The sequence below is a fragment of the Schistocerca nitens genome, chromosome 3 (genome assembly GCF_023898315.1).
Source record: "Schistocerca nitens isolate TAMUIC-IGC-003100 chromosome 3, iqSchNite1.1, whole genome shotgun sequence".
NCBI lineage: Eukaryota > Metazoa > Arthropoda > Insecta > Orthoptera > Acrididae > Schistocerca > Schistocerca nitens.
In genome coordinates, this window is record NC_064616.1 from 640,380,969 (window position 1) to 640,394,154 (window position 13,186).

The window sequence follows — 13,186 nt, forward strand, 5'->3', positions numbered from 1 at the left end:
AGGGGTAGAAGCGTGCGTTTGATGCTCATGCGTAAAGGTGGGGGGGGGGGGGAGGGGGGGAGTGGTGGGCACACGTCGGGAGCGTTGGTGGGGGGCGGGGGAGGCGGCGTCAGTGGCAGCAGGCAATGCGTGGACGAGGGTGGGGAGCACTTACGCGTGGAGTTGGCAACGTAGCGTGTTGGTGTCACAAGGTGGGGATCCTTACGGAGGAAGGCGCGGGGTCCTTGGGTACCTCCCGGCCACCTGTCAGTCGGTGGCCGGTCGCGAGCTCGACAACAACCCGCGCGCGTCCGTCCCAGCGGGAACGCACAGTCAGTGCACGCACCGCTTTGTGCTGTCAGCGAGACGGTTAAGGCGCAGCAGCTGGCAGCGACCGCCGCTGTCCGGTAGCTCTGCCAGGGTTCGCCGGCATTGCGCTCCGCCGCGCGCAACGCCGCTGGCGACCGATCTGCTGCGGGTACAGCAGTCATTGCTCGTGTGCGTGCAGCCGTGTCAGTGTGAGCAGGTGATTAGTGGCTAGCGATGGGCGGCGTGACCTGATTGCTGGAATGTCGTCGCCGTGCTACAGAGGCCCGCCCAGACCTGGCAACGCTGCCGCGCCTCAGCCGCCGGTCTCAGCGGCCGCCGCCACTGCCGTGCGTAGCTCGCCCACGGAGCTAAGAGATGGCACCACCCGTATCCCGGCCAGGTGAGTCAGCGACGGTCATTTGTTGTGTCGCGTCTGCGCGCAGGAATTAAATCGTAGTTGGCAGAGCTGCGTTGTTCGGGCTACTTCGGTACCGTCGCTTATGGCACTGTCACCACGTGACAGCATTCCACCTTTCCAGAGATGCTGAGAGAGACTTTCCTGCAGCAGCAACTTTATTTTGTACATTCGACAACGCAAGAGCAACAAGCTATGTGGTTATATCATTAATTTACAGGAGTTAAATCTTCTAATGTAATCTCAGAGAAATTTTGTTTTATTTAACGAAGTAAATTACTTATTTTAACCAAAGAGCTGGGCGGAAGTGATGTCTTTCTCTGAATTTACCGAGGCTGTAGTGCCCGCCCCCGCCCCCCCCCCCCCAAAAAAAAAGAAATGAGCTGTCTGCTGTAATGTAGTAATTCACCGTTGTATTATATGGGAATAATGCTACTTTATTTCCATTTGAAAGAGCGTAATGATCAATCAAGGCTACACTCGAAACATCAGAAACATTTCTACGTTGTGTCAATATCACATTCCACGATCTTCACAGAAAATGGTTTTGATTCTAAATGACATAAACTACGTGCATATACAGCAAGGAGAACCCAACCGCCGCGTTCGAATTCAGGTCCAGCTAACAGGGTTTAAGTATTCAAAATCACAGCAAGAAAAAGCCGTTATGATTTATTCGAGAACGGCAGTCTATTCTTTGTGTCGTAAAACTAATCTTAAATGGAAAGCATAAATTAAAAACAACTAAACAAATGAATCTGAAAAGAGCATTTTAATGAAACTGAACTAAACACACTATAATTAATTATAATGTTTCATTCTTGCATACTAGTATATTTTAGATACGTATTTAAATTACAAAATTTTCATCTGAGGGCCGGTAATTCTCTGTATTTTAAGAATGTAATTACTATATGGATTTATAAAAATACACTACAGATAATTTCTTTGTACTCGAACGACTATACTATCGAAAAACTTCCGGCACCATAATTCTAATCAATTACAGCTTACTAATATCAAATTATGAGCAATTATATGCGATTTTTTCTCAGTTTAATGACGTAAACAAACATACATTTAAAATAGGAAAAATTTTCGACAGTGAAAAGAGAGGACAGCAATCAGTAATAACTGCTTTAAACCGTATGCCGATGCGGATTGTACCACTCCTGACAGAGCGGAAGAGAAAGACAAAGCGTAAAACACTGATAATCCCCCGAGCGCTCCACATACACATCTGAAAGGCCTCGTTAATACTGGGAATACTACCGTTGAGGTTAGTCTAAGGTCGACACATTTTACTTCTGGGAATAATAGCACTACACGCGATCGATTTAATGTATGCGCTAGTACCTTAAGTCTCGGAATCGGCCTTAATGACCAAATAGGAGGCATATTCAAGAAGGTATGTGAAGTTTGATAGTTCCAGGAAAGAAGAAGTTTGTTGGTTTTGTCAATACCCTACAGTGTTGTTGTTGTTGCAATCCCACATTTGTTTGATAGAGCTCTACACGATAGTCTATCTTGTACAAGCCTTTTCATCTGCGCGTAACTATTGCAGCGTACATCCACTTGAACCTGCCTACTGTAGCCGAGGCGCGGTCTGTACCACAATACCGCTACGGCTTAGTATTAGACAGAATCACTCGATCCGTATAACGAGGCCTCGCAGCTTTCTACTATAATACTTTTCCGACTATCTGACGAGGGGACATCGTTTTCCAGGACCGCGGTTTGCACCAGTATAGCACAGACATATTGCCACTTACGCAGGTGTTCTTTCAGACTACCGAACAGGTGATAATCTCAAGGTCAAATATCCAGCCAATCGGCCGCCTGCTCCCGTATCTTTCATCGAACGCTCTGGAGCGATCCGTGTGGGGCTTTGCATAGTTGCGAATGAGAACAATGTCTGATTTTAGTTTCCTGTGGTTCGTGTTTTCCATGGCTCTGCGCAGTGACATAGTATTTAGCTATACGGACAGCTACTGGTGGATGTCTGTTTTCCTTCATCAAAGTGGTGCAGACTGTGGCCATCCAGCGACTTCACAATGAAAAATTTGTGTCATCAAGAAACTGAAACAGTGACTGATAATTCAGATACATGCTTACGGAGACTGTCTCTCTCTCTCTCTCTCTCTCTCTCTCACACACACACACACACACACACACACACACATCTACTAATCGAGTGTGATTTCAGAAAAAAATTGAGATGAACGTAAAGTACGAAAAGCAGAATACTACAGTATGATAGTACAAAGCTAGAATAAACAAGCATATTTTGAAGTGCGTAGTCACTAATTCACAGAACAAAATTAAGTCTCGACACATTGCTTGTAGAAAGTCGTACCGGTATCATTCATTCGACACCATGGTAGTTACATAGTCGAAAGAGGTAACACCAGCGTCGACGAATTCCCGTAGCTTTCCTTGTACAACCTATCGTTATTGATACCAGATGAGACTCAGAGAAAGGATAGAAGCCCCACGGCGAAACTGTGTTTCTTCGTGACTTTTTGAATACTACCTAGTTCTGATTGCGTGGGATAATAAAGAATTAGTGCAAAGGTGGTTCGATGAACTCCCCTCCAGAGGGCCATGTAGACGTAGATGCAGATGCAAAGGCCCTAGAGTTTGTATAATTTTGCTCTTGTCAAATGTTCACCGAGCAAGGTACCGCACGAATTAAGACACTGGATTTATATCGCAGAGATGCTATCGTTATTTAGGTTTCTGTCGTTTCTTTAGCATGACTAGAGGCGATTATCAAGATGGCTCCTGTTGTATGGCTATGGCCGACTCCATCCTCCCATTCTTCTTCACCTAAGTTAGCGATCTGTATCTAATGACCGCCCTGTCAACGCAACGTTAAGGTTCTAATCTTGTAACGTTTCTTCCAAGTAATGTTGTGGAAACGTACGCGCACCATGAGGTTCATGTATATCAGCAGGTTGTGTATGAAATTTTGCTGTTTCCAACAAAGACAAGTTCTCTTCCCTGAAGTCTTACTGTAACCGTTGTTTAGAAGCTTCAGACTAGATGATGAGCTGATTTTTTTTTTTCATTTGTCTTCTGACTATTTTTATGCGTCCCTCCACGGCTTCTACTGCCGTGGTTAACACCTAGTCTCAGAGTAGCACTTACACCTAATGTGCTCAATTATTTATTGGATATATTGCAATCTCTGTCTTCCCTTTACATTTTTTTATCCCCTACAACTCTCTCTAGTGACACAGAATTTACTCCCGCTTGTTTTAACACATGTGCTAATACCCTGTTACCACTTCTCAGTGTTTTCCACATATTCCTTTGTCGCCGAGTTTGCGGAGAACCTTCTCATTTGTTATATTACCAGTCCACCTACTGTTCAAAATCCTTTTATAACACCACCATTTAAACGCTTCGATTCCCGTCTTTTCCATTTTTCCTACAGCCCATGACTCACTTCCGTATTATATGTGCTCCAAACGTACATTCTCAGAAATTTCTTCGTCAAATTAAGGCCAAGAATGTTCTCTTTATTTTTGGTTGTCTACCATTTAGATCCTCCATGCTTCATCCGTCATGTGTCACGTTGCTTCCAAGGCTGCAGAATTTCTTCACTTCATCTACTTTGTCGCCTCCAATTTTATTGTTATACACATCGCTAATCTTACCTATGCTACTCCCCATCATTTTCGTCTTCCTTCGGATTACTCTCAGTCCATATACTGTGCTCATTAGAACGTTCAATCGATTCAACAGGTCCTGTAATTTCTCATGAGTTTCACCGAGGATAGAAATATCATCAGTGAATCTTATCATTGATTTGGAGATATACGTGAATTTTAGAAAGCTGTTGTCAGCCAGAAGAGTGTTTATACACAATGGAAGGACTATTACTAAGCAGTCGGGATATCGTACTACCTGCCGTCAGCTGTACTGAATAAAAAAGGCATGTATTCACTCACCGCGGCAATGACGTGCGCACGTCTACAAGTTTCTAAACATCATTTCATCCATAACAGGTTCCTTTATAGATGCAGAGCCTACAGCTGGTTAATAATGTGCGGATAATACAATTTTTTTTCTTTTTGCAGCAGTCGCCCTTTCAATATGTCTACCAAGCTCCGATCATCAGCTGGATTACTTCATAATTTAGATTTTGAAATGCGGTTGTGGCACATACGATATGATTTTGGCAGCCAGTGAAAAAGACTTAGGCGGCGTATTGCGGTAGTGGTCAAATGGTAGCTAGTGACCGTTAAAATATTCATTGTATGGTACTGAGGTGCAGCACAATAACATTTTTAAGTGCATGCCGAAAAAAGATTTTAGCTCGTACAACAGAGATTATGAAGTACACAGGTGACAAATGTATATCACTGTTACAGTCTTATTTGGTTTACATGGGAATTCTGTTACTAAAAATGGAAGTAATTTATTTTAATTTTAAGAAATGTATCTTGTAATAAAAATAGGTGACAGGAATCATTTCAGTGCTGGTTTCTGGTTTTATAAATATTAATAATGGTTACTGGTATGACAATCTTCATCAGATCACTGTTATCAGATCCGCCTGTACGATGGTACACCAACGATTGTCGTTCCTCTGTATTTCACCTGCAGTTGTAGGTCCTTAGCTACATATGCAGTCGGCAAGCCTCTGAACAATGCATAGTGGAGGGAACATCGTATAACAAATAATGGATTTTCTATGCCTTTGTACGGGTTCTAATTTCTCACATACGAAGGCGTGTTGAAAAGTAGCGTCTCCGATTTATTAATGTGAAACTTCTTAATGTTTGTAAATAAAACGATCTTTATTCTTGACGTCTACATATTTATTTCTCAACATAGTCACCCTGGCAACGGACGCATTTCTGCCAACGAGAGAACAGTTTGTTGATTACCGTCAGTGTAGAATGTTCGACTTCGTTCACGGAGCCACAACGTCACCTCTACTCGCACCACTTCATCACTATAAGAGTGAACTCGTCGAAGGTGTTCTTTAAGTTTTGGAAACGAATGAAAATCGAATGGGTAGAGGATAATCGAGGACAGTGAAATCAAGGCGTCGGATTGTTGCAGATGACGCAGCACTCGTGTGTCGCATTGTCATGCTGAAGGAGAGGGTGCTCCACGTGTGGACGATCTCTTCGAATATGGAGAGCTCGAGTTCAGTACTTTTTTTTCTCACGCATTGACATAGTTACAGTACTCACCGCCATGTTGCATGTTACAATTTGGAGCGGCAAAAATTTAGACATGGAGAAGAAAAACGTAGAATGTTAACAATAACCTTTGTTTTATTTAAAATGCTTCAAGAGTTTCCACATAAAAAATTCGGAAGCATAACATTTCATCACGTCCCCATATTATTATCACGATCTGTAGCAAAATACACGATGGTGGCAGCCAAAAGTCTTGCTTGAATATAGGTTTGCTGAATTTATACAACAGCGTTTCGCGAGAACTAACGAGGGGACCACATGGAATCGCTCTTTTGTAATTTTTTATATTTGTAGTACGTGAGGTTCAGAACTCAAGGCTACATCAAATCTCAAACATACCCCTTCCAAAACAGTTCGATGCAACTCTCAGAAATCGACTTTGAAGTTTTGCGACCATTTTTAATATGCTAAACTAAGGGGCCGTTCTTTCGATAAGTAACGCGGCTATTTGGTGGAGTGGACATGTGAGGTGGGGATGCGGGTGGGGGAGGGGTGCTGGGTTTGAATCCTGGCGGAATCACATTTTTAAACGAAGATGTGTGTTCTAAAGGGCATTTACGTGAAGCATAAAATACAAAAAGACGAGAAAAATTAATTCGTGTTTCTTTAAATTACATAACCTTTTCGGCTAATTAAGAGTTTTTGTTTGCACTTAGAAGTAAGAAGACGTGCATGTTTCATAAAAATGACAATTATATGTGTTAATCAACAAATATTTAATGAATTTTATATTTAAATAACTTAGGTATTCGAACTGAAGGGAAAAAACTAAAAAATAATGACCGGAAAGAGATTCGTCTAACGATTACCAACCTCGTATGTCTTATGTATTCTAAGCTTCACGGGAATCCACGTAGATTATGCACCGTTGTTTAAAAATTTTATTTCACCAGGAATCGAGCGAGCACTCTACCGCAGAGTAGCTCTTCGAAACGTGTCTCTCAGCATATGAAACGTGATTGGAAACTTGAAAGTCGATTTTCTAGTGAATTTTTGAGAGTTGCATGGAACTGCTTTTGGAGAGGTATATTTGTGTTCAGAACATCACGTACCATAAACATAAAAAATTACAAAAATCTGATTGCTGTGTGGTCCCCTTGTAAGTCGTCCTTCTTCCCATTTAAGTTTCCCGAAAATTTACAAATCTTTAACATATTGCAGCGTGTCAGCAACTGTGAAATGTACAGCAAATAAACAATTTTTTTCAGCCTTCAGTTGCAAGGTAATTTTACTCGTTTACCTAGGTTTTCGATTCCAGTAATGGAATCTTATTCGGAACCTATAAATTAAACCACATACGGACATATATTACTCACTAAAATGCATTATCTGTCTAATGATTGAATATTAAAGAAATTGTGATACTTACAAAAAATTAAATTATTTTGTGAGCCAAACACTGGTCATGTCACAGATTAAAAATTAAAACAATAAAGATGCATAATCATAAGATTATGTCAGTCAAAATTAAAACCATTAAGGCGAACGTAGACGGAGCTACGGTCCTGATTTCTGGCCGGCGTAGCTCCGTCTACGTTCGCCTTAATGGTTTTAATTTTGACTGACATAATCTTATGATTATGCATCTTTATTGTTTTAATTTTTAATCTGTGACATGGCCAGTGTTTGGCTCACAAAATAATTTAATTTTTTGTAAATATCACAATTTCTTTAATATTCAATCATTAGACAGATAATGCATTTTAGTGAGTAATATATGTCCGTATGTGGTTTAATTTATAGGTTCTGAAGAAGATTCCATTACTGGAATCGAAACCTAGGTAAACGAGTAAAATTACCTTGCAACTGAAGGCTGAAAAAAAATTCTTTATTTGCTGTTCCCGAAAATTGCTGTGACATTTTCGTATTGGCTAAGTTAATCTGTTACGATTCTAACAGCATGTGTCTGAATTGGGTAGATGTTTGTTGTCATGTCTGCTCGATAAGGACTCCATAAACTGGAAAAATACCCTAGAATTGTTCGCATGAGTGTCTTGCATGCGATTTCCTTGATGGACTGCATTGTCGCATAAACCTACCAACACATCTAAGTCTTCCTTCCACCTAATTGTGATGTTATAAAATGTTTGAGTTCATATCGTTTCTTGGTAATAGCCCTACATAATTTTACAATTTGATGTGCTCAAATTATTCGCCATTGATGTTGTGATCAGATACTATCGGGTTCTTTCTCTAGTCGTTTATCTCGGCATTTCTATACTCATTAACTGCTGAGTGGTGAGCGCGGCAGACTGTCACGCAAGGAGCCCGGTTCGATTCCTGGCCGGATCGAAGACTTTCTCAACTAGGGGACTGGTGTTGTGTTGTCTTCTTCATCATTTCGTTTTTATCGACACGCAAGTCGTCGAAGGGGTGTCAACTAGAAAGACTTGCACCAGGCGACCGACCTAGTCGGCGGGAGGATCTAGCCACAAGCACAGTAGCGTAGTCATTAACTTACATTTATCTACACTTAAAGAGAGTTGCTGTTCATTACACGAAGACTTTCTCTAATCAGTTACGATCGTTCAACAGTGATACTTTTCTGTGTACAACAGCATCGTCAGCAAATAATCTTACAATGCTGCTGGCCCTATCTGGTAAAATATTATTTATGTACACTGAGAACACAAAGAGAAAAATGTGATATGATATTACAGTGACTGTGTTGTTCAGAATTACAGTGCATCTCCGAAGGAATACTGCATCGTACTTCTGAACGACACAGGCACTGCAGTACTGTATTTATCTGCCGACGCCGGTGAAGCGACTTTCAACTAAAATGTCTGCTCTGCAAGGGAATATACATACTGGATGTGCGAGTGCGGGTTGTAGACATATGGTTAACGACATATGGAAGTTTGGGTGTGATGGTGTCGTGTTCGGATAGTCTAATGGCGATCAAGATGTGGATACGACACCAGAGAAGCCTGATGGGCACTTTGATCGACGAAGTAGCACCTTCTTCACGTCTGGAACCCGTAGCAGTGGCTTACATCTCACCATCGCTAGCCCACATACGAATCTTTTTTGTGGAACACAGTTACGTACATATGAAACTACCGACTACCAGGATGTCAACGACACGTGACATATATCGCATTTTGACTCGAGGACGGCCGAGTAATGCCATAGAGAGGCGGCAACCAACAGTAACATGGTCGGTGGTACGTCGTACAGTGCACCACGTACACCTTGACACGGGGACGTGTGCACCATGGTGTCAGGTAGTAAATGGGAAATATGTGATTCGTTCCAGGTTACATACTATTCATATGACTGATACACCACTGTCTCCACAGCGCAGTGTCACAGACACAGATGAACACCACCTGATATGAGGGCCTTGAGCGGCGGTGTGGTATTTGGTCCAAAAATATGATCGCCTTCCTCCTTCGGGTGGTGCTCTATGGAATAGCACCACGGATACTAACTCTCCCAGATATGACATATTTTCCCCGAACGAAGACCAACGCAGTGACTTGGATTCGGGGTCTGACGGTACTTTACCTTTTTCGAGAGGGCAGTAAGAATGTGCTAGGCTTTTGGGCCTTACTACAAGGACGTCACTCCTTGCAGACGAAAAATCCGAGATATCGAATATACTACTTTATTTTTTAGAGAGTGCATTGCTTGATCCCCCACCCAGTTGGGGTATACCATGTTGGAGGACGTAATTATTGCATATAATTATTCTGTCCAGGACAAGAGGGTCCACTATCATACGCGAAGACGTACCCGGCACCAACACCAGGTACAGCGGGATCCGCGAGGAACGCGCCCACAAAGAGGGACATTGTCTGTTATTGTTTTGTACTGAACGAAGCAGTTTATGTTTATTATTGTTACACCATTTATACAAAAAAGTGATGTCGAAAAAGTCAATTTCTATTTAATATTTTATTATGTAAAGAACATTATCTTATCTTCACACAAAAGAAATTTTTAATTGCTAAAAAAAACCTCACAACGACTGCTTCGTTTGAAGACAATTAAAAAAATGTTGGTAAAGCACTTGGCCGCTAAAGGAAATTAAAAGTTAAAAGAACAAAAAAATAAAAAAAATAAAAATATGGTAAAAAGTTCGCTCGCGATCAGCGGGAAATCCGGGTTCGAGTCCTGGTCCGGCACAAATTTTCATTGTCGTCATTCCATTATGCAGCTGATGGTTGTCAATATTCGGAGCTGTGAATACCTTCCATGTATAACAGAAAAATGCTCCTATTGCAGCACAAAAAAGACTAAGTGCTCCTGTTTTAAAAGACTGGAAAGCAGGATACCAGCTGCCTCGTTCTACTTTCCTCAGACCAGGCAACTTACATCTCACTCCCACAATCTCCCCGTAACTCGCACGCATCATCCAGTCCATCGCTGTAAGTCGTTCGTATCCATCCATTCCCACTTGTCCATTCTCACTCTCTCATCCAGCCCAAATCATTATCATTATCTTTTTGTCTCCCCCTACTTGTCACTATCTCCTGTCTCACAGCCACAGTGTCATTCGTTCTGTCCTGCTACTATTGTCTTCTCTCACTGTTACTGTGTACCTCTTGCTCTCTCCTTCTGCTATTATCTCATTTATTCCTTCCCACTGCTGCTGTCCCTTCTCACTGTCACTATCCTTCTCTTCCTCGTTGTCAATGTCATAGATTCTTTCTCTCTTTATCAGTGGCTCTCACTCACATCTACGTTTACCTTTTCTTTATTCGTCTCCCACTGGCGCTGTCTCCTTCACTCTTTTCCTAGCACTGATCTGTCACTGTCATCTATTTTCTACTGCCACTGTGTCTCTCTCTTTCTCTCACACTGCCATTGTCTCCTTCGCTCTTTCTAAACAACAACAACTGTCCACTATCTTCCAGTATTTATTACTCTCCCGTCTCTTTCACACTGCCACTGCCTCCTCTCTCAGCATAACAAAACGCGAACATGTTCGCGTGCCACAATTTTTGAGTAAAGTTTTAAAACTGCTGATGAAGGTAGAATGAGGCAGCTGGTACCCTCTCTGAAGTCAGAGTCTTTCAAAACAAGAGCATATTAGCTTTTTTGTGCTCCAATAGGACCATTTTTTCACGGATTCCCTTTTTTTCTCCACTACAGCAGGGCATGTCGCTTATACGAAAAGAACTTCACGGTTCAGTAAAATTTTTATAATTTGCTTATGTGTAATTGAAATAACGCAAAACTAATTTTACAACTCAGACCGGATTTTAGTGCACAAAATTTTGCATACACTTAAACACTAGAACATGGGATCCCAGATCCTTTCTGATTATAACGGATACTCTTTACAGCATATTTTTCCGTGCTACGTCGCTTTATAAACTACCGGGTAATCAAAAAGTCAGTATAAATTTGGAAACTTAATAAACCACGGAATAATGTAGATAGACAGGTAAAAATTGACACACATGCTTGGAATGACATGGGGTTTTATTAGAACCAAAAAAAAACAAAGTTCACAAAATGTCCGACAGATGGCGCTGGACAGCAAAACGTCAGTGACTGCGCATGACAATCGTGTATAAAAGGAGCTGTAATGAGAGAGAGAATCAGATGCGCCAGCAGTACAGCATGCTGACGTTACCTGAAAAGGCGCTTTTAGTGAGGCTGTAGTATCAGAATGGGGAATGTGCTAGTTCAGTGTTACGATCCTATCGCCATAGGAAGGGGATTCGAACGAGTAAAGGTCCGTTGACAAATGCGGCTGTGGCGAGAATGATTTCGAAGTTCGTAGCCACGGGCTGTTTAGACGATAGACCCCGTAGTGGCCGACCGAGCACAGTTCAGAAAGAAACGGAGACTGTAGCGGGTTCGTCTATGCACGGGGAAGTCAGCGCTCGTGCAGTCGCACGTCGCACCGGCATTCCATACACTACTGTTTGGTTGGCACTTACGCGTACCCTCCGATGCTATCCGTACAAAATCCATCGGCAACATGAACTGTTACCTGGTGATTTAGTGAAGCGGATGGCATTTGCGGTGTGGGCGTTTCAAAAGATGGCGGAAGATGACGATTGGTTGAGTAACGAGTTGTCGACCGACGAAGCTCATTTCACGCTCCAAGGGTCTGTCAACTGCAAAATTTGGGCTACCGAAAATCTTAGAACTGTCGTGGAAACTCCACTTCACGACGAGATAGTCACGGTATGGGTTGGATTTACCACATCTACCGTTATCGGGCCGTTTTTCTTCGAGGAAATGCGTGATTCTGGTTTTGTAACTGCTACCGTGACGGGTGAGAGGTACGCCGATATGTTACAGAATCGCATCATCCTCAGCCTGGCTGATAAACACCTGCTGGAACGTACGATGTTTATGAAGGTTGGCGCTCCACCCCATATTGCCAGACACGTGAAAGGTCTCCTGCGCGCGTCGCTTGGTGATGATCGTGTGCTCAGCCGCCGCTTTCGTCATGCTTGGCCTCCCATGTCCCCAGACTTCAGTCCGTGCGATTATTGGCTTTAGGGTTACCTGCAGTCGCAAGTGTATCGTGATCGACCGACATCTCTAGGGATGCTGAAAGACAACATCCGACGCCAATGCCTCACCATAACTCCGGACATGCTTTACAGTGCTGTTCATAACATTATTCCTCGACTACAGCTATTGTTGAGGAATGATGGTGGACATATTGAGCATTTCCTGTAAAGAACATCTTCGCTTTGTCTTACTTTGTTATGCTAATTATTGCTATTCTGATCAGATGAAGCGCCATCTGTCGGACATCTTTTGAACTTTTGTATTTTTTTGGTTCTAATAAAACCCCATGTCATTCCAAACATGTGTGTCAATTTTTACCTCTCTATCTACATTATTCCGTGATTTATTCAGTTTTCAAATTTATACTGACATTTTGATCACCCGGTACGTATGTTTCGCCTCACCAGATTTTACGTGTACAGGTAGGACAACTTTGAACCTCTGTATCTCGGAAACGACGGAAGTGATTAGAAAATTTTCAAGGGTATTTGAGATCGGGATCTTAGGAATCGGCCCTTGAACCAAATAGCGGCTCTATAAGCCCCTCAAGTCGGACCATAGACCATATTTAATGCAAAAAGAACCAATCCATTTTCTCGATTTGCCTAAGCTGAAAAGATTGTGTAATATTCAAACTTTGGCCCTATACTGTAGGATGGTTACAGTAAGACGACCCATCTGTTGAATAAATAAATGGTCTCTAGTCTAAGGGCCATTCAAAACACCTGACCGTACCTTTCTATTACCAATGGAACCCGAGGAATGAGCCCCGGAAAAATCA

At 42.3% G+C, this 13,186-nt stretch overlaps 1 protein-coding gene across 1 annotated transcript in view; it reads left to right on the top strand.

Annotated features, from left to right (window-relative positions):
* Nucleotides 1-275: 275 nt before the first annotated feature.
* LOC126249377 (uncharacterized) overlaps nucleotides 276-13,186 on the top strand; it is a 326,184-nt gene continuing 313,273 nt past the window's right edge. Inside the window, exon 1 of the mRNA XM_049951031.1 lies at nucleotides 276-688. Coding sequence (XP_049806988.1) covers nucleotides 549-688 — 140 coding nt within the window. The 5' untranslated portion in view covers nucleotides 276-548. The remainder of the gene's footprint in view (nucleotides 689-13,186) is intronic.